The sequence below is a fragment of the Cebus imitator genome, unplaced genomic scaffold, assembly GCF_001604975.1.
Source record: "Cebus imitator isolate Cc_AM_T3 unplaced genomic scaffold, Cebus_imitator-1.0 Scaffold157, whole genome shotgun sequence".
NCBI classification, from domain to species: Eukaryota; Metazoa; Chordata; class Mammalia; order Primates; family Cebidae; genus Cebus; species Cebus imitator.
This window is the reverse complement of record NW_016107472.1, coordinates 1,468,912-1,495,717: the sequence shown is the minus strand read 5'-3', so window position 1 is coordinate 1,495,717 and position 26,806 is coordinate 1,468,912. Positions and strand designations below refer to the sequence as shown.

General features: G+C 39.1%; 1 protein-coding gene across 1 annotated transcript in view; it reads right to left on the bottom strand.

Annotated features, from left to right (window-relative positions):
- Positions 1-26,806, bottom strand: part of GAP43 (growth associated protein 43) — a 99,689-nt gene that overhangs the window by 20,444 nt on the left and 52,439 nt on the right. The window contains exon 2 of the mRNA XM_017543516.2: positions 25,047-25,647. Within this exon, the coding sequence (XP_017399005.1) occupies positions 25,047-25,647 (601 nt within the window). The remainder of the gene's footprint in view (positions 1-25,046; positions 25,648-26,806) is intronic.

Sequence of the window (26,806 nt, the reverse complement as noted above, 5' to 3'; positions counted from 1 at the left end):
TGTTGATTCTTCTTTCTCAGAGGCACATCTCTCTAACTGAGGCCACAAAATGGAAAGAAAAGATTTAAAAATAAGAACTGTACTAATACAACTGATTTTAAATATATCAGACTCAAAGAGAATTGAGTCTAGCAATACTACAACAGTTTGGGCATGGCACCAGTAATAGCCAATGGGAAGAAGCACAGGTGGATGGGGGTAAAAAAATGTCTGAGGTTTATGATTAAGGGAAATAGTAAAATAGAAGGTCAATAGCAGAAGTAATCAACAAGCATTGGAGGTAGAACACAGCAACTAGGAAAGTCCAATGTAAATCAACCATGGACATTTGGGGAAATCTGTCAGCCAATAATAGAGCCTCCTAATTACAGGTCCAATAACAAGATTACCGCATCTAAGAGAATGGATAGGAATAACACTGGGCCTTAGTCTTGGGGAAACCAGAATCTAAAAGAGAGAGGATAGGAATGTAGGTAATGTAAACCAAGCAGCAGTCTAGTTAATGGAACTGTTTCCAAGTAAGAAACCAATTATTTGTGGGTACCAGTTGACTTGATGGTGAGTCAATTGTGTGTAGGGCTCTTAAAATGACCCTGCCCCAGGAATGACAATGATATTGATTCCAAAGCCAGGTACAGAACTCACCTGAAAGAGAGATGGTCAGTGGTGAGTGATCTCACAGTGGGTCCCAGAGGATATATGACAGTACCTCAAGCTGGCATTTCAGGGGGTGGTAGAGAAGATACTAATATCTGAACAAGAACAGTCATATCTTAATCATTCTGTTCCCAAGGTGGACCTCTTCACAACTTCTTCTCTGTTGTGGATAGCAGTAGCTAAAATAGTCACCTGAAGCTGACAGATGATAATATGGAAGGGAGAGGAGATGGTTGCTGCCCCAACAAATTATCTGACACCATTGAGTCTGAAACAAGGAACATAACTTTCCCTGATATTTAAATGAAAGTGTACTAAATTTAAACATTCTATCATAGTCTTACTGTCATTTGACTGGGTCACTTTTGATCTCTGCTGTTGGTCTGATCTACATATGCTTGTCATCACTGCTAAATCAGGTAATAAATTTCTCGAAGAGTAGTAAGGAGAATTATAAACTCATCTGTGCCCTGAGGCATCTTGTGTAATTTTATTGAGACCAAAAAATGGGAAAATACTAGAAATAGAAAAAATAGAGTTAATCTCGTTTTCTACAGTAGGTTTTAATGAGGTTTCAGAGGGAGAATTAGTGAATTCAGGAAAGTGTAGCAATAAATTGGGGGTAAAGATGGTATAGAAAATATTCAGATGTGGGAGAAAATGAGATATAGACTTTTTCACTGTAGTTAACTTCAGTGTACATAACAGAGAGAGAAATTCTATGAAGCATCAACAACTTACAGCCAAGAGTAAAAGGAACACATGTGTAGTTGAGCACAGGTGGGTTTATTTTCATGTGATAGCTCGGAAGATTCTATGCCATGAAGAATCATGAGGTGTCTCACAAGAAGGGACTAGAAAGGGCTTTATTTGGGCAGGTGTTAGGTGATGTGGAGGTGTTTTTATGGAAACAGAACCTTGCTCTGGATTGGAATGCTGTCACAAAACAGAAGTAATTTTATAATTAGGCATCTCAATAAATACAATCTAGGAAGAGGGAGGAGTAAAGTAAGCATCATTATTCATATTAGCCAGGCTGAAGAAATATTCAGACATTCTGTGGTTTGGACAATGTTCATATTTAGTCTGCTTTCAGGCATGATTATTACGGTGGTCTTGTTTTGTTCTGATCCATCACACAAAGGGCCCTTGTCTGATGTTGGTGTTCTGCAAAATTGTTTATATTAACAGGAGAACACTAAGGCTAACTTGTGAGCTCCAGGCCAGTTCCTGCCTGTCGGAGGCTGCTTTTCTTTTTCTCAAGAGAAATAAGGAACAGTTAAACTCGACCTTTCCAGATCTGAGGTGTCATTTAAGGCCCTTTCTTCTACTTTCCTGTACCCACTCCATAGTTTCCCATCTAGTAATACTATAGGCATATAATTCTCCTGAGCATCATAGAAAGAGAAATTACATTGATTGCCCAGACACAGTGAAAAAAATTTTAATTCAACCCAGTGCCATCAGCTCAAGCTCTATCCTGAAAATGCTTTTACTGGCTCTTAAAGATGCATATGATTCCCAATGGGCTAGTGGCACTGTTTTCTAATTTAAAATATTTTAATTAAATAAAATCCCTCTTAAGGAAGAAAGAGCAAGCTAGATCAGAATCTGTCACCTCAGTTGTCTTCTCACTGCACTGATATGACAAGACAGCAAGTTGGGGGTTTTCACCCTCTCTCTCATCCCCTCCTTCCTTTAATGGCCTGTCAAAAGGAAACTCCATCCAGTGTTGGCATTAATGCCTGCTGTAAATAAAAAGGAAATGGGAGGAAAGAGGAGGAGGGAAAAGAGGGGGTGTTTGATAGAAGCTAGATTTGCAGCTCAATTGCAAGGCATCTCTCAGAGTGTCTAGACACCAGCTGCCTGGTTACCATGGAAACCCACTAACTTAGGCTGATGGGCTGAGTAGTAACGACTCTCAGGAGATCTGGGTGGGAGCATGGTGGTGGGGGAAGAGGAAGGTTGGGAGCGATGGCACAGAGGATGTTAGAGCAATATCGGAGAGAACAAGTAAAAACAAAATTGTCTTTGTGAGAGAGTGGCATTAACCCTGTTACTGTTTCTCTCATGCACATCACACATGTGGTGACAAGGTACAAATCTGTCTTACTCAGCAGGTGTCAGGATGCAGGATGCTCAAGATGAATATCTGAGGTGGAATGGTTGCATTCTCATTAACCTCCTGCCCATGTCAAACTAGTTCCTCAGTAAACCAAACCTTTCCACGATAAACAGACACAATCAACAATTGTCCAACTAAGAGCAGGAGTAGGGAATTTCAATCCACAAGAATGGCTGCCACTTTTACAAGTACTCAGCAGTAAAGACAAAACACAGTCCTTTATGCCTAAGGTATCCTCCTTCCTGCTCCTCCCATTTTCTCTTGTCATATGTAAGGGTTGAGCACTGATGGAGGATGGTGGTGGGAATGTTGAGGCTATGAGTAAGAAATGAAGGATTACCAGTTTAGGGCCAAGTTATTATGTGTACAAACATATTTTGTTCTCTTACTTATAAACAGATTCCTGTTATCAGGGGTTCTGGTCTATGGATTTTAAAGTTTTATAGTTGCTCGCTGTCATCCTGATCCCTTCCCACTTTCCTCTGGGACTGGGATTTTTGAGTAAGGACTGACACCCCCATACCCTCATCTCTCTCATCACCTAACTATGTGCTCATTTCCACCTTTTACCCACACCTTTCCACTCCACTTTCTAAGTTCCACCACACACAAACATCCCATAGACACAGGAAGCAGGCTTTTCTCACCAAAGATTGTCTACAGCTATACAAACTAGATTTGTTTGTCTCACAGTATCTTGCCTTTATTCTTACTGACCACAGTAAGAATCTAAGAGAAGACCTACTGGTTTGACTGGAGTTATCCGAGTCACAAAACTGTTTTCTGGTGCAAAGCTAATGGATGATATGAGACTTAATCCTTGGACTCTGATCATGACCAACAGAACTGGTTATATATGACACACACACACACACACACACACACGCACACACACACACACACACACGTATTCTGTGAATTTTTACTCAGTGGTTCCTTTGAAGAATTGCTCCCATATGAAAAAATGTCCTAATCACATTGATTTATAAGCAATATGTAAGCAAATTTAACATACTAAAAAAGGGTTACTAATAGGTAAATGCTGAGTTAACTATAATTTATGATAAGTGGAAAATTTTAATCCACCAGAGACTCTTTGTTAGACATTAAAGTTTCTATGACTTTGATTTGATGATTCAACATGAAAGAATGGCAGCTCACTTCTAAGCAAAAGTGTGTTTTGCCATCTACTTCCAGTCTGGGCAGAATTCCCAGTGGTTTTGAATTTGCTAAAATGGTATTCTGCTTTTAGAGACATATCCTTTGCACTGAAAGATGAAACAATTTCTTCCTAGTGTCCTGGACTCCATGTATGGAGGACTTGTGAAGCAGTGAGGCTATAACAAGGAGCTAGTGCCCTGATGTCACAGACACGACCCAGTTATGGTCCCTGTCCAGTGGCCACCATCTTCCAGTCATTACAAGGATGGTATAACATATGAGAACTATATGAGTCACCAAAGAATGTACAGAGACAAAGGAAGGTGAAGAAACATGTGCTTAGGTGGTGGAGAGGAAGTTTCTTCAGAATTGCCTATTTAATACATATGCTTGGTATCCTCTTCACTTATCAAATGAGTTGATATTTGCTGAGCATTTATTGATTATTCTAGTTGCTGAAAATACAACAGTGTACAAAATAATAATAAAACCAAAAATACCCTGTCTTCATGAAGTATATACTGTTATTATAAATAAATAAATGTAATGTATAACATATTAGATGGCAGTAAGAGCTATGGAAATAACAAAATTGGCTGAGTGCGGTGGCTCATGCCTGTAATCCCAGCATTTTGGGAGGCTAAGGTGGATGGATCACTTGAAGTCAGGAGTTGGAGACTAGCCTGATCAATATAGTGAAGCCCTTTCTCCACTAAAAGTACAAAAATTAGCCAGGCATGGTGGTGGGCACCTGTAGTCCCAGCTACTTGGGAGGCTGAGGCAGGACAATTGCTTGAACCCGGAAGGTGGAGGTCGCAATGAGCTGAGATGGCACCACTGCACTCCAGCCTGGGCAACAAGAGCAAGGCTCCATCTGAGAAAAACAAACAAACAAACAAAAAAAACCCCAAAAATAACAAAATTGGGAAAGAGAAGAGGAAATGCTGGGATGAGGGTGGGGTGACAATATTAAATGAAGAGAAAGTTGCTTTGAGAAGGTGATATCTGAACAGAGAGCTGAAGAACATTAGAGAACTCTATAAACTTCTAGAGGAGGGAGGTTTTGAGGCAGAGGGAACAGTAAGTTGTGAATGCCCCACATATGAGCACACCTATTTGTTGGGGGAGCAGCAAGGAAATCAGTGTTGCTAGAATGGACCAAGAAATGGAGAGTAACAGGAAAGGAAATTCGAGTGGTGACCTAGTGGATATGCTGATAACATGGAGCTCTTAGGTCACTTTAAGGACTTGACTTTTACTGAAGTGAGATGGGCGCTAAAAAAAAGTGAGATGTGATGAAATTCTGGATGTATGTTGAAGGTGGTGCTAATAAGATTTGCTCATAAATTTCATGTTGTCAAGGGGGGAAAAAGAGGAATTATTCCAAGGCATATGGCCTAAGTATCAGGAAATGATGGACTTGTCATTTCCTGAGATGGGAAAGACTGGAGAAGGAGTAGGTTCAGAGGAAAAAGACAATAGTTTGGCTTTCAAGAGATGTAGTTTGAGGTACCTATTCGATATCCAAGTAGAGATGTAGAGTAAGCATTTGCTGCAGTGGGAAGAGAGGCCTGGGCTATAAATGGGAGATTAGGGCTTACCATGTGGTAAGCAGTATTTAAAGCCATTAGCTTGGGGAGATCACCAAAGGCACAAATGCAGATAAAAAAGAGAATGTGGAAGATAAAAAGAAAAGGACAAACAAGAGCTGAGCTGTGGGGTATCTCAATATTTAGAAATCAGGGAAATAAAAAAGGAAGGGCAAAAGAAACTGAATGGGACTAGCCAGTGCGTTAGCATAAATAATCAGAATAGGTAACATCCTGGAAGAGCAGTAATGAAAATGTTTCAAAGAGTAGAAAGTGATCAACTATGTGATACTGTTAGTAGGTCAAAGAAGATGAGGCCTTAGAATTAGCCATTGGGTTTTGGCAATGTGGAGGTCATTTTTGAGTTTGGCTAAAGTTGTTTCACTGGATGGGGAGTGGGAGTAGTGGGTAGGAGGTAGATGTGATTGTTGTGGATTAAAAGTAGAATAAGAAGAAACAAACTAGAGTGAGTACAGACGACTTTGGAGCTAGACTGCCTGAGTTTGAATGTGTTTCACAAATGTGATACCTCAGGCATGTTATGTGTTCTCTACTTTGATTTCTCCATCTATAAACTGGGGCATACTACTTACCTCATATGGTTCTTGTATATATATGATACATATAAAATGCTTAGATTATATGCTTAGTATTAAATAAAATAGTCCTTATTGTCACTTCTCTTAATTCTTAAAAAGTTGGGGTGCTTGGAAACAAGTTCTATTTTCACTTTCAGAGACTAAAATAATAAAAAATATTATTTGAGCAACTATGATGTAAATTCTGGAATTGCTGGTCTGCTTTAACAGTGCTTTGTGGCAGATTTGCATTGAGCCACCTCAAGGGTGTGTCACATTCCATTTTCCACTTAGTATAAGGTTTCAGTTTTAAAAAGCATAGCCTAAGGATCCAGAGTATTTAATGAATTTAAGATTTTCCAAGCACTAATATTTTTAAACTCTGAAAGACCCTAAAATTTTTGTTTTTTGATCACATTGAACTTCTGTGGTAGTTTATGTAAAGCACTTTGAAACCTGTAATACTCAAAAGTTAAGGCACTGATATTTCCATGCTATAAAAACAGTTCATCTGATATTTTGTCAAACACAAGTCTTTATAACTAACACTTTGGCCTACAATAAAAATTCACATTTGTATAATGATCCCAAAGCATTTTATGACTATGATTACTATACTTCTAATGTTGTATATGTTTTATCATATCCCAAATCTTTCCCAATCGGAAATCCAATAATGACACGGATAGCAATTGTTAATCAAAACATTTGATAAACCAGAATGTTTCATTCCCCAGTTATATTGGATAGCACAACATTTACTGTAAATGTGCTGTTCCTTTTCTATCTTGAGGATACCCATGTTGAATAATAAAAAATAATTACACAAAGGGAGCAGAAATGAGACTCTGATATACTTATACTCACAAGCTCTGTGGCCTAAGATAAGTCATTTAGGTTCTCTTGCTTCTGTTTTCTTATTTGTAAAAAAGGGCAATGATACCCCCTCATCATAGGATCATTGTGAAGCTTAAACAAGAAGCTCCATGTGGAGCGTTTAGCAGAAAGCCTGGCACAAGATAAGTAAATGTTATCTGTATTTTTATCATCGTCGGTATTATTGTTGCTATTGTAATTATTCTATGGCGAGGGCCTAATAAGTGAAGCCAGACCAAAGACTGAGTAATTCAAAGCTATCGAATATGCATTAGGTTGGCTTCACATTTTAATTAAGGCTTGAGTTAATATTAGAAATATAGAGTCACCATTGTGTCTGTGAGGAAGCCTCGATTAATTATAGAAGCTCAATAAACATACAGGGCATGTGATATATTCATATGGATTTATTCCAGATAGATGGCTTTGGGGTGGAGCTGGAAAAAGAAGCTTTGCTTCGATTTCTGGGTTGCCTGTAACAGTAGCAGCGGCCACTCAGGGCTTCAAGAGACGCTCTCACAGCCTCCTGAATGACTGCCCCCCTCACCCTGCAAGTGACAGGGGGACAAATGGCTGCTGTCTCACCACACATCTCCTTTTCCCATCTCCTCCACCCTCTGCCAGCCCACCAGGCACGTGCCAACAATGAGCTGCCTGCCTCACTGGGATGCTCAGCTCCATTAATAAGCCCTGGAAAGCTGATAATTGGGGATTCGTGGAGCCTACAGTCTTTCAGTAAGCCAGGTTGTTATGGAAACCAGAGGCAGACCTCCATGTCCATATTATTGATCCTAAACAAAATAAAAGTGGGGAGTTGGAAAGAATCATTTCAATCCATCCTCTCCCCTGCCCCTCCCAGCCCCCATCATTTTATTTTAGAAGTTCACTACCAATTTTCACACAAGAGAATTCACAACTCTTCTCTCTTTTGGTTTCCTTCTCAGCACTCCCCCACCCCTTCCTTAATTACAGCTGACTGTTTTGTCACCTCTAGCAGAAAAATCAGCTGAGCAGGGTACCAAAGGAACACCAGAGTAGACACTCTAAATCGAATTTAACACCATAGCAGTAATGCTGTTTGAGCCAAGAAAATCAGCAATGAATATCAATGTGCTTTCCTCATCATTAAAGTAATAATAAATAATAATTGGACAGGATTTTTTAAATGGTCTCAGAGTCTCCCCATGGCTCTTAATACCTTTTGTTCTGTAGCAAGACGGCCAAGCCACCACCCACGATGAATCCCACGATGAATACAGGCACCCTGTGTGTTGAAAACAGGACCCAGCTCTCAAACTGTCAGAGAAAAGGGCGTCATTTCCTTGGACTACTTTTAAAATTTAGCTGACAATCTTCGTACAATAAAAATCCAATTACTCCTTTTGGTTAATAAATTCAGGCATGATGCCAGGAAGACAGCTGACTGGGAGGCCTAGAGAGAGCACTAAATGAATCCAGCCTAGAGGCTACTGTGGGCCCAGAATCGCCACGTTGGTCTCTATGCTGAAAAGACCAGGACACTATTGTTTCTTGCTGAACTTCCCATCTCATCCCAGCAGAGGGCACCAGTGTAATTCTGTTCCCAGCTGTGGCGGCTGCTTGGAAGGCAGGCATGTCACTCCGGGAAGAAATGACCCGAGACAAACTGCATAGCAGTGCAACAGGAACAACTATTGTGATTGAGTCCTATTTTGAAGTTAATCCTAAATCAAGTTTTATTTTTTGGTCTTTTAGATATGACCAAAAACTCAGTCTAAAATTAGATTAAGTCTCTTTAACAAATAAGCCAAAAGTATTGTCTTTGAACTGAATTCATAAGTGTGGATTGTGCTTTGTGTACACTTCATAGAGACATCAGAGTCATTCTGGGAGCAAAACTAATGTGGTGAAGTAAAAACTTTAACCACCCGCTATTTGCTGTTGGACCAAAACTGAAAACTTCTGACCACTTCAAGGTCCAACATGCCCTACCCTCTCCTCACTAACACAAACTACTAAGGCCAGTATCCTCACCAATGCTTCATCATAATGCTCATTTCTTTTCTTCAGACCCTACCCACTATCCTGGTCTCTGAATTCTTTTGCCACAACTATAGACTGCAGTTTGCAAGCAGTCACAAACTTACGTTGTTCTATACTGTCCTGAGTCTTTTTGTTTCTGCTTTAAGGGCCTTACTTTTCTTCCCATCCAGACTGTAACATCCATGACAACAGATGTCACTTTTATAATCTACATCCCTCACAATGCCTGTGTAGTACTGAAATTAAACCTATTAATAAGTACAAATTAATTGAATGACAGTAGAATATACCCATTGCGAGATCTGGGTTTTTCTCCTCTATTCTGATGCTAACTCATTGTGGGACCATGAACAGATCACGCAACCTGAATCCCAGAACATGGTTCATTGTTCGTTAAAACACAGGCAGGCACAACTTCTCCTGGAGACTGTTCAAGCACAGTGGATCATAATATTTTCGTGCAGTGGTCCCAGTAGAGTATCTGATGAAAGACAGGGTCATTTTGCCAAGGATATCATCCATACGCACACACAGTATATATAACGTGTTGCAGATAATCTTAGGAGATTAAAGGACCCTCTTAAACCCTATCCAGTTCCCAGGCCTAGGCAATTTTTAAGTTTCCTTTTAGGTCTAAAACTATAGGATTGAAATCCAAGATGTGACAAGTTATGGCTGGTATCTACCTGGAAAGAGTGTGTTAGCTATTTCCCTTAAGGTATCCCAACCTTTTCTATTGAATCCCTAGATTGCAGTTTCTGAGGGACCAATTACATGAAGCCCAAATTAATCGTAACATCACTACCTGGTGGCCTTGCCTGACTTCCAGGCTCAATCATTACTGATAATGTAAGGACTCGGTGATGTTGCTGAGCTACAAGGTAGGCCAAATAGAATAGTCTCTGACTCCCAGAAGGGACTGCAAACATTATGTGTCTCTCTTGCTGGCCATAAATCATGTCCTATTTGCACGTTTAATTTCCATCATAAAATCAGTTGTAATACAAAGAAAAAAAAAAGTTTCCCAAAAGCTTCAACTGAAAGGAACAGGAACAATGGCGACTCTCTATTAGGCACTTACTATGTGTTCAATAAAATACCAAAATAGACCTTTTTTACACATGATCTACGTAATACCGACAACCCCCAAGTTCAGCAATGAGGATCTTTTATTTCACAATGACAAAGCTTGTGTTGAGTTGATGGCAAGAGCTGGTTAGGGACTGGGCCATTGATTCAAACATAGATAGGTCCGATTCCAAGACCTCTCTGATATTTCTCCTGTGCTGCAGGCCTTCAAGGAAGAGACTTGGCTAAATTACTGGTTGTTGCAATTCTGTCTATTTTTGTAGTATACGTTGAATAATACATTTGTCTTTTGTATTATTTTGAATACAAAATAATACTTTGAAATACTTTACTTTGGGCCACCAAAAAACCATTGTTCTCTTTATTTGCTGGATGAAATAATTTCCTCTGCTAACTATTTCACCTATAGGAAGATGACAGATTATCTATGCTTTTACCATCTTCGATATAAAGATTTGCCCAGAGGGTCTTCGTACGGGGAGAGGAGAGTATGAGGTTGAAGAGTGATTATTTCAGATTATCAGAAGAAAACTAAGGCAAAATGATATTAATTGAGGACCTACTCTGTACCTGGTTCTTTAAATAAATATGTTACTTCATTAAATCCTCACCCACAACTGCTTAAGGGAAACATTTTAATCTCCATCTTATAGATGAAGACACTGAAGATTATACAAATCATTAAAACCATGCAGTGAGGAACCTGGCGTTGAGCCTAGGACTGTCCAATTCCAAGACTGTTTCTCTATGAGGTGTTCAAAGTAAAAAATGTTTCTGAAACATGCCTTGTAATCTGAAACTTAGTATCAAAATAGGCCTGCTTTTAAAGTTGTGAGATAATGAAACTCAATCCTTTTCTTTTCCTGTCTGGAAGCAAGCAGAGACAATGTCTCTTGGTTTGTTGAGGCAGCGCTGGCTGCGGACCGATGCTGCAGAAGGGCTCAGACAATCATGGGCAGGGGGTGTAAGGGGGTCTCTCCTAGGGGAGCTGTGCCCCATCTGCTACTTAGATCTGCTCAAAGACAGAAAATCCATTTGCTAAGGAACCCTTTAGCTCCTGCTGTTTGTGAAGCCGAGAACAGAGAGCGCTAGTGCTGGAAGATCCCATAAAACCATCTTCTTTTACCAGCAAGGAAGGTAAATTGGCGTTGGCCACGGCCAGAGAGCTTGTCAGAAGCAGAGCTACTGGAAAACCACGTCCATCTCTTGGTACCCAGCTCAGTCTTCAGCACCCCTTCAGTCCTGATTCCCACTTTTTCGCCTATTACCCTGCATCCTCTTTTCTACCCTCTCTTCTTTCTCCACTTTGCCCTTGCTTATTCTTTCTGCCTCCCCTGATCAATTTCTGGTCCCCTTCTGCTTTTTCTCCCCCTATATTTTTTCTCCACTTTCTACCCCATTATTCTTCCCTTCTACTCTCCCTTTTCTCTATAGGAAGTGAAGAATCTCTATCCACAACCCCATCTCGTTCCTCCTAAGGGTCCACCTTCCTTTTTCACATTCTGACCAATTTTCCCTCTGAATCAAATATCCTCATTCAGACTCAGAGTGTCTGTGAGCCTAGGAGATCCTTAGAAATAGTTCATGGAAAAGAAGTTGCTGATGTATAAAATTCCAAAGAACTGGGCTGCAAGCAATAAAAATGGACACTTGCCTGAAAAAGTCTCAGCTTTTCTTGTGGGGTTTCAAATTTGAAAACTTAAATGGTTCTTTTCCTTTCAAGCTGTTTATGAAAAGAAATCTCTCCATAGGTATGAAATCCATATTATTGGCCAGTCAGTGGATGTCTATGGAGAGCCTTCTATGTGCTGTGCTCTATTCTGAGCATTGGGGTACTGTGCACCCTTCAAGGAAAGAAAAGTCTACTGAGAGGGAGAGAAACTGAAACAACACAGATAAACACAGTCGTTTTAGGCACTAACAATGCTACGGAGAAAATAAATTAGGTAATGTGATGTAATTGATGGCATTGGTAGGGGTGGTGCCGTTCTGACCAAATAGGGAAGTCTTCTCTGAGTAAGGGACATTCAAATGGAGACCTGAGTGCTAAGAGGCAAGGGCTAAGAGGAGACCATGGGAAGTTCAAGGGAGAAAGCAAGTGCAAAGGCCCTGGAACAGCAGCAAGCTGTATGCACTCAAGAGACCTTAAGAGAGCTATTAGGGCTAGAGAATAGAGAAGAAGGGCAGAGTAGAAGGACATGTTATCAGGAAGCTAAGATGTGAGATCACATGAGGCCTCACAGACTGTGGAAGTAAGTTAGATTGTATTCAGGTTGCAGAAAGTTGGCAAGCATTGGGAGGTTTCATGTAGGGCATTGATATGAACAAATAAAAATTCACAGCTTTGTATGAGTGTTTTTTAGAACAGTCTACTTGAATTTATAAGGAGTCAAAGTCCTCTCAAACCCTAAGCCTAAAATGAGCATGGCATTATGGGACCTATCCCTTTTACTTAGCTGAGTTATGTCTCGTTGGGATGTTAATCACTGAAGAGGCATTTAGGATGTCAGTTTGTGAAGTCAAATAAAGAACTGGCCCCATTGCCCACGCATGTTTCCCTTTGGGGCATTTGCTTCAACATAGGCACAAACAGCTATTGTCCAGTAGAGCTAAGGAGTGGGAGAAAGAAAGGTGACAGAATTTTTTTAATTTTTGAGACTGATTTTGGGCTTTACCCTTCCAGAAATGTTATTTCTGTCTGTATTTCAAATTGTATAGATAGAACTTTTTAAGTAGTATCCCATCAGAAGGAATGCATTGTTTATACAATTATGTTGCACATTGGAGTAGAACTAAAAAATATTACAGGCAAGCTAATAAAATAAGCATTATTAGCTTGTTTTTTTAAGTTAAACAGCCAGTACCCATGGATATAATAATTTTAATAATTTGGGGCCAGGTGCAGTGGCTTGTGCCTATAATCCCAACACTTTGGGAGGTTGAGGTGGGTGAATCACTTGAGGCCAGGAGTTTGAGACCAGGCGAAACAAACATGGTGAAATTCCATCTCTACTAAAAATCCAAAAATTTAGCTGGGCTTGGTGGCACATGCCTGTACTCCCAGCTACTCGGGAGGCTGAGGCAGGAGAATCGGTTGAAATTGGGAGGTGGATGTTGTGGTGAGCCAGGATTGTGCCACTACACTCCAGCCTGGATGACAGAGTGAGACTTCATTTCAAAAATAAATAAATAAATAAATAAATAATTTGGTTAGTAGCCCTGGGTGAGTCGTTCAAATTATATTTGTTTATGATTTGCACTGCAAGTTAAATTTTAGAATTTGAGCAGTATCTGTTTGTAAAATAAACAATTTGAGCTAAGTACAGAGTAGATGCCTACCTGAAAAGATGAGTTTTAAATTATGTTGAGTTTTAATCTTACCAAGGTTCAAGATCTTTTGAATTTGGCCTTAAGTTTAAAACAGTAAATTTCAATTATTATTACTTAAAATGTCAAATCAAAGTTTAACCAAGATCAGAAAATAGTTTGGTAGAGGTATAGGGGATTGCGAGATAGGACCCTACCCCTTGTTAACCTGGCCTCTGCAAAACCACCCCAGTTCCCAGAAACTGCTGCTGAGGTGCTGCTCAATGGAACTCCAAGCTCCAGCAACACAACTCAAAGTTCACAGATTGAGGGCTTTAGAAAATGATTTTTCCTTGGGATTATTATCTGTAAAATACCATTTAGAAAATAAATTTTGCATTGTTTTAATACCAAAGGAACTAATATTAAATGGAACAGGACTTAGTTACCTAAAACCACATTTAGAGGTTACTCAGACCACTCCTATCTGTGACTAAACAATAGGACCATAATATGAATCAATTTTCTGTTGACCTTATAAGCAATACACACAATCTACTATATCATCAATATGGGTGCAATTATCCATACTCATTGTGAAGACCAACTTACAATAAATGAGATTGACTGGCACTGACTATTTTGTTGCTGTCCACATGTAGAAAATAAGTAGCTGAGAAATTTCTTCAATTTGCATTTTTCAAACTATACTTCAGGGCTCAGAAATGATCCACTTCGAGGGTAGGGAGAGATGCAGAAAAAGAGGATTTCTGGGCATCTTCAGTCATCTCCACTTCCCCCTATCATTCTCAACCAAAGCTGCTTTGCTTTAGGGTTTTGTGTATATATTTTAAACTCATTTGAGCAAATAATGCCTAGGCTAACAATTTTGAAAATGTCTGCTTTCAACAGTTACTCACCCATCTGATTCTACCTCTGTGAAGACATTCTTCCACAATGTTCCTCCTAGCACTAAAAGCATCCTTCTCACTAAAAATTAGTGTGAGGGAAGGAAATAGTCAACTCTTCCTCTGCATTAAATGTTAAATGGTTGCAAATCAATCTGAACCCTGAATTCGTCTCTGAAAAACCAGCTGAGAAGAACCATTGCCTTCATCAACATGTCTATTTTTAAATTTTCCTTCTTTTCTCATGAAAGAACATAATAATTTTCAAACTATGTTAATCATGAGAAAGAGGTTTTAGGAAAATTCTAAAATTTAATATTTTGGGTTCCAAGATTTGAGAATTTTACATCTGATAATTACTTTTAACTCATGTTTAAAGTTCTTAAGTATCCATTTTATTATAACTTCACAAATGTAAGAAATTACGCACTTTTCTTTAAAAAAAGATAAAAAGCCTGCCAATGCATTGAAAAGATAGATACAGCTCAGAACAAATTTTGAAGACAATGTACGCATTCCTTCAGCAGCAATTGTTTTTCTAATTCAATACAAGAATACACATTCTAAACTTTACTTTTTTTCCCTTAAATTTAGCAAGTGTACAATGCTCAACAGGAAAGACTGCAAATGTTGAAAATACTTCTCATTCCATGTACATATATATGCCATCACATATATATGCACATAACTATGAGATTTTACAAATGGATATTTATATGCTTCTATACAGATACATTATTTGGAAGTTGATAATTACTATTCCTAGTATTTTAGAATTATCAAAATAAAATTAATCAAATTGCTAAAAATACAATGATTTGGGGTATGCTGGAGCTGACTAACATTGGCTGCTGAGAGCAAGATATTAGCACCTCTTTCCAACTGCTTATTTGGAAATAACAGGTTGGTAGTCTGAAATCAGCTAGGATGGGAGTATTTATATCATAAAAATTGGCAAAAACTACAAATAAAGGCTTTTAGAGTCTTCTTTTATTTTTTGAAGAGCCAGTTTACCAGAATGCCGCTGCAAATAACTGATAAAATCATAATGAATGGTTTACACCTTTGTGGCAAGAAAAAGAAAACTAACTTGTATCTTCCAATAAAGGCCAGGTTCTCCTACGAATCTGTTATAATTAAACCACCAGTATTAAAGGAGGAGATAGGAGGAAATAAAAAATCTTCCATCCCCGGTTTTCCTTCTAAAAGGATTTGATTACACTAACGGGGAGAATGCTTAAACCACATTACTGAACTCTGCACTTTCTTAGCCCTTTAAACTGGAATAGAATTTCACAAAGTGGGGCACTTTTCTGTCTTTTTACGAAATATATGAGGGTTAAGTTGCAGTTTTTGTGTGGGGAAGAATCCCTTCACCCTCCCACCACAATGTCCCTTATTGTTTGTAGTCTAAATAGCTCACAGCTCGTACACAAATTACGTTTACACTAAGGAGTGGGAAAGACTGTTTACTGGTCAGTGTCCCAAAACTGTTGGTTTGGGAACACATTAACAATTCACCTTATAGTGGGGCAACAGCAGGCTCAGTAGACTCTTACACACCTTGCAAAGATTACTTAATTGTGTCATATGAGGAAAAGAAGCCAAGGAACCTGGCAGATCATTTCTTCCCTGGGTGTTCCTGTCACACACTGGCAAGGGCCACCCACAGGTCATTCATGTGGTTGGAGTGAAATTAATCACCTGCTTTCAGTAGAGAGCAACCGTGACCTCCTCTAGTTCTCAATATGTTTCTGAGTATAATGCCATACGCTTACACTGGTCTATGAAGACCTAAATGGTTTGAATTCTGGCAACCTCAGGGATGACTTATGGGCCTCGGTGACAACCAGACTTTCCAGTGAGCTTCTGTATTCATTCTCCTAGGTCGGTTTAGGATTTTCTCTGCTGCGTAATATTATATACTCAAATTATTGTCATAGATTCAGGAAATTCAATAATAAACAACACAGATATGGAGCTACTTTTTCCACTGAAGGTTAAATAGCTGCTGCAGAATTATGACCTGAATCAATTTATTTGTATGTGTGTGTTAATTTGTAGGAAAGGTGGTTTCTCAAGTTTTTAAATAAATGATATCCCTTTTCATTGGATATATTTTATCCTTTAAGATTCAACTGAAGCAACCTCTACACCAAGAACTCTTTCTGGACAATATTCCCCTAATTAGCCAAACCAGGATTTTTAGGCACTATAAATTTCATCTTATATAGCTTTAGCCCCAACTTCTAGCTCTCCCCAACCCATTGCAGATTCACAAACGTGTCCTGGTTACATGACCAGCCGAGAAAGGACCATTACTCTTCACGCACACCCTCAGAGAGACAAGGGGTGTTCCTGGAGCCATTCTTTACTTCTTTTTGGTCTGAAGGGTGAAGAAAATGTGGAACTCACCATTCTTCCAGATTTTCCTTACAGCCTAAACTCTTGGGTAGCCCTTTCCCTACATCGAGTGTGTGAGTGTGTGTGTGTGTGTGTGTGTGTGTGTGTGTGTGTGGTTTACATATGTGTCTGGAAATTGGCAGAAGGGTATACTTCAGGCATGGATACAGTGCTCAAACATATCTAAATTATATTATTCACTTTGTCATACACCAGGAAAGAGAACATTTTTTTCAAGGCTGTAGAAATGTTCATCTTCACTTTATCTGAGAGACACACGCATTCATCATGCACCAGTGAGAAGGGACTATTTTATGTAAGTTGCTTCTGGTTTCTATTCCAAATTCCAAAAGATTCTAATAACTTACACTGGAAAAATAAAACAAAACAGGAAAAAAAAGCTTTCAAAAGTTATTTCACTGTATATGTGCCACCACAAAAGAACATTTATATTGAGTGTGATTTACAAAGAAAGGCAAAAAGCCTTCCTGGAATACTTTCTTCCCCTGAAGATATCTTAAGAACTGGACAAGGAAAATGTGGCACATATACACCATGGAATACTATGCAGCCATAAAATACTATGAGTTTGTGTCCTTTGTAGGGACATGGATGAATCTGGAAACCATTATTCTCAGCAAACTGACACAAGAACAGAAAATCAAACACCGCATGTTATTACTCATAGGCGGGTGTTGAACAACAAGAACACTTGGACACAGGGAGGGGAGCATCACATACTGGGGTCCGTTCAATGGGGCTAGGGGAGGGACAGCAGGGGGTGGGGAGGTTGGGGACGGATAACATGGCGAGAAATGCCAGATATAGGTGACAGGGGGATGGAGGCAGCAAACCACCTTGCCATGTAAGTACCTATGCAACAACCCTGCATGATCTGCACATGTACCCCAGAATCTAAAGTACAATTAAAAAAAAAAGAACTACAGTTTCCCTTCCAAGTAGAATGGTGTGAGTTGATCAAACTGAGATATTTTAATTCTTGCAATCCTCTGATTTGTGATTTGGAGATTAAAAATGTTTGAGAATTGCTGAGTAATCACATATAACGTGTATATCCTTTTCTTGGGACGTTTGATAGCCCAATTCAAACACTCATGCCTGTTAGCCAATTTCACTAGTGGTCGAAGATCCAACTGTTGTGAATGTAGAGTTAGAAAAATACAATTTGAAGAGATTTGTATTGGCTTATCCATATAATATTTTATGTTTTAATGACAGTCTACTGACAAAATTTTAAAATGCTTATCAGATGTCTATCAGATGTATCCATTGCTCTACATAAGCATTCAGGGCTTTATTAACTCTTGAAGCTGTTTAATTACTTTAATGAAATAAAAGCATATAAAAATACGCTGATAACGAATTCAGTGTAAGACAGAAATGAGACTATTGGTAGCAAATTATGGCTGTCTATAGGCTATAGCCTCCTTAGCTATTATAGCTATAGTTTTTCATCCTGAGTCAGAGTTAGGAGGATTATGAATTAGAAGTCCAGTCATATCAGAAAATATCATTTTTTAACTCTTTATATTCAATCTCAAGCATAAGATGGGGTTAGAAACCTCTACTGAGAGGTCTAGTCTAATAATAAACTTTCTTAGGATTGACTCTTCCTAGATTCTTTGCCCCTCTATCTAAACTTCCCTACTATCAGCCCCATCCATTAAACCCATTATCTAATAGTTAAGAGAATAAGGGACTACACAAATGTGAGGATGGTTAGCTAAGAAGCAATATGCCCATACTTCAAAGATGCCTCCTTAGTCTACCATCGCAAACTTACTGCACGTGTGTGTGTGTGTGCGTGTGCATATGTATGTAGAGAAAAAAGAAAAATATTTTATGAATTTGTGTCAATATCTGAAAAATTGTCTACATTTTGAGAAATATTTAATTTTTAGTTCCAAATATAGTTTCACAACTTTAAAATTGGGGAAGGAACATGCCTTTCTGTTTTTAGTTTCTTTTATGAGATGATGGTAACAATTTAATATAAGCAATGAAAGAATGAATGAATGGCCTCAATAATATGAGCCTTTGACTCTGCAACACATTCCTTTATCTTGTCTTTTGTCTGCTTACTTTTTTTAACTAAAGAGTTAATGAAAGCGCCAGGCATGATGGCTCACACCTGTAATCCCAGCGAGGCCAAGACTGAGGTCAGGAGTTTGAGAACAGCCTGGCCAACATGGCAAAACCCCGTCTCTACTAAAAATACAAAAATTAGCTGGGTATGGTGGTGGCTGCCTGTAATCCCAGGTACTCAGGAGGCTAAGGCAGGAGAATCACTAGAATCCAGGAGGCAGAGGTTACAGTGAGCCAAGATTGCACCACTGGACTTCAGCCTGGGCAACAGAGTGAGACTCCAACTCAAAAAAAAAAAAAAAAAAAACGTTAATGATTGTTTTCTAATTTGCCTCTTCTATTATGTTCTTTAATATTTTAGTTATAGAGATACCAGGTCCTTTGGAAATGCACTTGCCAAATGGGGGTAAACTAAACAAGAATATTAAACAGGATACTAATTCTGATGAGCTAAATGTAGGGTAGCAATCGCCTACAATAAAATGACTTTCCTCTGATTGAGATATGAAAATTTTAATTTCTAATTTTCAGATCCTCCTGGCATAACTCATGTATTTGATGGAATCAGTAATACACCTGTTAAGAACAATTGATTTCAACTGATCTTTATAGCTCTCTCAGGTCTAATAAAACAGTACTTGGAGCATTTTTGAAATACAAATCTAACACTCAGAACTACTTTAATATCCCCAATAATTCTGGTGTGATGGGGCTGTGGGAGAATTATGATCAGGAATTATGATAGTTACTGGATATCCATCTGTAAATGCAATCCCTAATAATTCCCAGAAAAGGGTCTGGAATATCCAATTATCCAAAGAAGAGCGATGTTCTTATATTATAACACATTGTTGGGATCCTTAGACATTTCTCTTCTCTTTGTTTCTTCTGGAATAGCACTTGGATAAGTGTCAGGGTTCAACATTGCTAGCTGCCAACAATGATTAAGTGCCATAGTTACTCTAAAGGTAAGGCTTCTCCTTGTAAAAAGGAAAGGGAAAATTACACTACTACATTACTACCACAGAGTGGTTATGATGATTAAATGGAACAATCCCCACAGAGCACTCAGCACAGGGCCTGGCAGTTAATAGATGCTCATTAAGTGCTACCTATTATTAGTCTTTTGTATTTTTACCTTTGAAAGAAGACCTTAAAAACCAACTATAGTAGTCCCTTTTCCTAAGGATGAGATAAATGAGGTCCAGAGAAGCAATGACTCACCTAAAATCTCTAGAAACTCACATCTGGTTGGTAGAAATATTGAGACTTAGAACCCTGGTCTCTTTATTTCAGTTCAAAGTTCTTTTCCCTGCATTGTATTACAGGGCAAGTAGAACAGAGAATATCCTAGTAATGTCCTGGTTGGTATTTCCAATAGCATCAGATCATCACAACAGCTAAGATAAAAAGAAAGTGCAGAAACTGAGATGAAACATAACACCTTAATAGATGGAAAGAACTGTAGGGCTACAGTTAAAGTGAGGATTTAGAGTTCTGTCAGTTAGGCCCTTGTTTTGACACTGAGTGTATTTGTGGGCAGAATACCCATCTGCTTTGTCTCTATTCTTGCAATATAAAAATAGAAAGAAAAATATTATCAAATGACATTGGGATGTTGTCAAGAAAAGCCAATAAAAATGATTACTCTAGCAAAATAAAAGTGCTCCATAAAAGCTTAATAATCAACAGTATTTAAGAGGTATACCACTGAGTATCTGACAGGGTGCCCATGTTTTATAAATAGCATTTATGGACTTCCGCAACCAAAATTTTTATTCTCTGTGAGCAGTCGATAAATTTAGGAAATGGTTGAAACCACATTTCAAATCAAAACTGCTCAGGAGTCACCCTGCCAAATGGGTGTAAATATCCTTGGAAAATCTCACATCTAACTTAGACACAGGTTAGTAGAAGTGGACATATCTTTTGCAAAGCTGAAAAATAGATGATTACCTTGGGCCTTAGGGAAAATATTGTTCTGGGAAACATAAACAATTTTTTTTTAATCCAGAAATATGAGCTTGGTATTTCATTTTCTTGCACACAATTATTCTGGAAATTATAAACTTTGCACCTATTAATTTTGTTAATAATTTGAGTATCAGGACACACATTATATAAAACATTTTTTAGTAAGCAGCAGGCTGCATCTTGGCCCTTGAAGCACTGCTTCATATATATTTTGTCCAAAGTGCATTGGCATAGAGAAGGACCCCATACCTATTTGCAGAATTTAATTGAGATTATAAATATGAATGCTTTCAATGTCATTCCCTGAACCTCATGCTACTCCCCCACTACCAAGTAAAAATTCATTAAGGTCAAAAGACCATATCTTGTTTATGTTTTGTTTTGTTTTGGTTTTTCTGAGACAGGGTCTTAGTCTGTCACCCAGGCTGCAGTGCAGTGTTACACAATGATGGCTCCCTGCAGCCTTGACCTCCTCTGGTGATTCTCCTGATTCAACCTCCAGAGTAGCTGGGACCACAGGCACATACCACCACACTCTACTAATTTTTAAATTATTTGTAGAGATGGAGTCTCCTTCTGTTGCTCACGCTGGTCTCAAACTCCTGGACTCAAGTCTTCCTTCCTCGGTCTCTCAAAGTGCTGAGATTAGAGGCGTGACCCACCACACTTAACCAAAGGACTATATCTTATTTATCTTTGTGACCCCAATACCTAGCACAGAAGAAAGTTAATATAAAGGGAAGGAAAAAAGAAAGGAAGAATCAAAAAAAAAAAAGAGAGAGAAAGGGTAAGAAGGACGGAGGAAGGATAAAAAAAGAGGAGGAAGAGAGGTAGGGAGACACTAAGTTAATTTTTCTATTCAGAGAATGGCAAGAGGAAACTCCTTTCTCTTTTCTTGATCATTACTGATGGCAACAATTTGCATGATGTACTGAGATCTTAAAAATAAAATGCAGCCAAGATCAACATACAGAACATCGAAAGTCACTCAGAGCAGCTACACTTCCTACTAGCATAATTTAAGGACCCTGTGGCAGCCACCCAATGAATATCACTGATTGATAGCCTTCTGAATAGGTTACCTTGGTAGTGCCATGACACTGAATATGACCACAGCAGAGTCCTCTACTGGGGAAAATCAATTGGCTACCATGGAGAAGAGGAGACATAAAACAGAATTCCTTCACTGAGCACCAATGAGCACAGTGACACTACTCAGCAGGAGATTCCCAAGGATATAATCACTAAAGGGGTCTTGAAAGTTCTCTACTCACAGCTGAATGGGGCAGTGTCCCACAGATATTTTAAACACTCGTCTTCCTCTAAAGGAAACATTATCAGAGGTGCACTGAAATGTTTTGGTCCCAGGCACGTAAAGAGTTGGGCAGGCAGAGTGGCAAAGTAGGGAGAGGGTGACATACTTGGAGAATTTAAAACAATGACAATAATCAACCAACTTCAAAGGTCAAAATGCAAATGACATACACCCATAACAAACAGGTTGGCAGTAAATAATAAAAGAAGGAAAATAAATAACATTTATAATTCACGAAACATTTCCATAGGTATTAAAGTAATAATCATATCTGATCTAAAATGTTTAAGCCTGGTATTGACAGAAATTATTTTCTTAGATTCTCTCTTTGTACATATTTTGCCCCTTAACCCTATTGCACCCTCTTAGAGTATTTCTCTATGACCCTCCAGGCAGCCATAGAATCCTAAAGCAACCAATGATAGCCACACATTTCCAAATAGTACAGCACAGTGGAAAATGCTGCCACTTTAACTCAGATTAAAATGAAATACAGTGGAAGGTAGAGGAAATGCCGTATAGGGCACCTGGGAATTTGGACCTGATATGATGTGATAGATCTCCTTGTCATCTCTACCTTCTGTGATCCCATGAGATTCATCACAGCAGGGTAATTTGTGCTTGTCACATAGAGCAGCCAAGGCTAATAGATACCTCAATCCAGAGAGAAGAAATGGGCAGCATTTCAGAATCTAACCAAAGGGACCAATACCTATCCAACTCAAGAAACAATGTAAATTGCACTTTATGATTACCTTCAAGTTGAACTTCACCTATGCTTTCAACCACCTTTGAATGCACATAATAAAGTCTGATTAATTAAGATATTTTTCAGTCAGAGTTTGTAACATTTAGGGCAGAGAAGACTGCTGTTTGTTTTCACTGACCAGACACATTTTTAATCAAATAAGTGAATAGAGTAAGCAAAGCTGCAGGAGAAATATATAAATGAGTGAACAAGTTATTATCTATAACTTAAATTTTATAAATTTATATCCAATATTTGATACTTGTTGACCATTTACTACATAAAATATGTCATTAATTCATTTGGAGTTATCATACCCTGAAAAAAAAAATAAAACTTAATTTATTTAAAAATACATATCAGACGTTTTACTGATTCAAGAAGTCCTTCTATCAATCCAAATCACTTGTGTATACCTAAAATCATATAAGTTCTCTGTTTCTCACAACTTTAGAAATCCCAGTTTAAAAATATGGTCTGTGCCATGTCAGATATGTTCTGTAGGTAAAACCATGATTAATTTCTAAGATTTAGGAAAATGACACAGTAGGTAACTTGTCTATATGCAAAGTGATTTCCAGACATCATATCTGAGGCTCAAACCTTAAATCTAAAGAACAGTAGCTAAGTTTTGCTTTGCTGAGTAAATTAAAACCCACATCCCACTTTTTAACACATGCCTTACCTTTTCCAGGGAAAAATTCCCATCTTCTAAACCTCAGTGTCTGGCCCCTGGGACAGTTGTGTGGTTAGAATAAAGATTCAAAATGAATCACTGGTAAAAAAGAAGCATGTGATTTATCCAGAGCTGGAATATGCTAATAACAATGTTAATTAATGTAATCTGGCATCATAGTCACAGAATTTTAGGGATAAGATGAAAGAAGTAGACCTAAAATATCTAGAATAGTCACCTGCCATATTGTGGTATCTAATTTTGGAGAAACGTGTATCAAGGTAAACGTCCAATCATTACTTTCTCAATCTGACGCTCAGATGCCAAACCATTTCTCAGACCACTCTCATGGAGTAGGTTTTCTCCCAGGGAGCACACTGCAGTTCAGTCCATATTTGAACCCTTGGATGACAAACATCATTGGTTAAACCCAGGTGCTTGTAAAGGAGTAAATCCAATCTTTTAAATGGATACAGAAGAAACTTTGTCTTTGAGGATCATTGAGTATCTATGAATACTTGAGGCTGGGTCATATTGGACTAGAGAAAGATCATGGAAACTGCTGGCCTCCTTTACCACTGTGGATGTATTGGGGTGAGGGAGGGATCTAGTCTTTAGGGATGAAGCTCTGTTAAATTGATTTTGCTCTGGGAATATTCTATTCCAATTCTGCACAATTGAGCAGTAATAGTGAAAACACTCCAACTTTCAAGTTACAGCTCCAAACTGAAGAGAATCCAGTACCTTTTTGTAATCATAGGAACCCTCAATTATTTATGCATATTGTAGAAAGTTGTGTCTTCAATAATAAAATGATTATTTATGTTTGACTTCACAGCATGTTCTGTATTGGGGGTTTTTCTTTGTTTTTGGCAACATCAACAGACTTATTTTCCTAATTATGTTTGACCCCAATTAATGTAACAATTAACATTCTCTGAGGATACCCACATATACACACACTACTCACCAACTGATGGTGGAGAGAATGCCCAGAAACATATTGTGAGATAGGGGAGGGTGGTCTGAGATTATACTTTTGCTGCCAGCAATTCATACACTAGATAATCTGGATCAAGAAGAGGTTGGCTGTATTTATACCAGGCATTTTCTAGAGCCAAATAATCACATTAGCTAATTCCCATCCATAAAATATATCTATCGTCAGTAATTACGTATTAAACTAAGTCTATCCGCACACAGAATACTTTTTTAAAGCAGTTTTATCTAGCTCGACTGCATATATCAATCCAATTAAGATAACTGCCAGATTTTTCTAGTACTGGCTGCTACATAGACCTGCTTGAGTCCTCTCTCAGGTTTAGAGATATTTGGGAATGTAACCTTAGCTCTTAGTCCTGCCACTTTGGGAAATTAAGCCCAGCTTCCCTTGATTTCTGGAAAACATCTTCTAGACTGTTTCCTCTCCCTTGATAACCCAAGTGGCCCGGCTTTTTGAATAGCAACTCCCCTCCCCATCTACCCACTGCATCTGACCCTCGAGGTTGCTCACCTATCTTCTCTTCGGCTTGGCTGCTCTCCCCAGTCTCCGTTGGAGGCTGGGCTGTTGCCTTGGCAGCAGCATCCTCTGCAGCAGGGGTGGTGGCAGCAGCAGCAGTGACAGCAGCAGGCACATCGGCTTGTTTAGGCTCCTCCTTGGCTGGGGCATCTTCGGCCTTGGAGGACGGCGAGTTATCAGTGGAAGCTTTAGTGGCACTTTCTGTCTCAGCTGAGCCGGCCTTCTCCTCTGAGGATGCAGGAGCCTGAGGGGCTGCCTGCTCTGTGGCAGCATCACCCTCCCCCTTCTTCTCCTCAGAAGGAGTTTCTCCTGCTTTGCCGGTCTCATCAGGCTTGGAGCCAGTGGCTGGGGCTGCTTCGGTAGTAGTGGGGCCTTCTCCTTTCTTCTCTACCCCATCGGCAACAGGGGCTTCATCCTTCTTCTTACTCGCATCAGCCTCAGCAGCTTGGGCATCATCCTTCTTCTCTCCTTTGAGCTTTTTCCTTGTTATGTGTCCACGGAAACTAGCCTGAATTTTGGTCGCGGCCTTATGAGCTTTATCTTCTGGTTTGATACCATCTTGTTCAATCTTTTGGTCCTCATCATTTTTTTCAACCTTTATGGAGAAAAGAGGGGGAAAAAAGGAGAGGGCTCTAGTGATGTTCTTCTCCTTTAAATCTCAGCATTCAACAATATTTACTGAGTGATTAACTTTGTGCCAGACATTGTTTCGGTAGTTAAGAATTCAAGCCTCCTCTTTCTACCACAGTATGGGAAATGTACTGTCCTTTGGAACCTTCCAGAATCACTGGCTTTTTGTTTCTGGAGACAGAGTCTCAATCTGTCACCCAGGATAGAGTGCAATGGCATGACATTGGCTCACAGCAATCTCTGCCTCCCAGGTTCGAGCAATTCTCCTGCCTCAACCTTCCCAGTAGCTGGGATTACAGGCGTGTGCCACCATACCCAGCTAATTTTTATATTTTCAGTAGAAACGGGGTTTCACCATGTTGGCCAGGCTGGTCTCAAACTCCTGACCTCAGGTGATCCACCCACCTCTGCCTCCCAAAGTGTTAGAATTACAGGCTTGAACCACCTCGCCTGGCCACTGGCATGATTTCATATGTATTTCCTTTCCCCAGCTCAATGTTGCTCCATGTCAAACTTAAACTAACAATTTTTTAAGACATACTTTGACAACTCAAATCACATTTACAGGCTGGGTGCAGTGGTTTACACCTGCAATCCAAGCACCTTGGGAAGTGAAGGGAAAAGGATCACTTGAGCCCAGGAGTTTGAGACCATCCCTGGCAACATAGTGAGACCCCATCTCTACAAAATATTTTAAAATTAGCCAGGTACAGTGGCATACACCTGTGGTCCTGGCTACTTAGGAGGCTGAAGCAGGAGGATCATTTGAGCCCGGGAGGTTGAGGCTGCAGTGAGCTGCTGTTGTGTCACTGCACTTCAGCCTCGGTAACAGAGTGAGACCCTGTCTCAAAAAAGCAAACAAGCCAGAAACAAAAACAAAAAACAATTCACATTCACCCCAGGTTTTTATTAAAGAGCTCTGAAAGATATAGGGATTTCAGGGTTTTTGAGGAGGATTTTGCATAAAATTTTATGGTTTTAAAAAGATACTATGCAAAAGACTAGTCCCCCAAGTTTTAAGCCTGATAAGGAAATTAATAAATGTAAGACAAAGAGTATAGTAAAAGTTTAAACCATAAATCCTATCAGAATTTTATGCAAAATGTAAATGAGTTCCAAGTCTT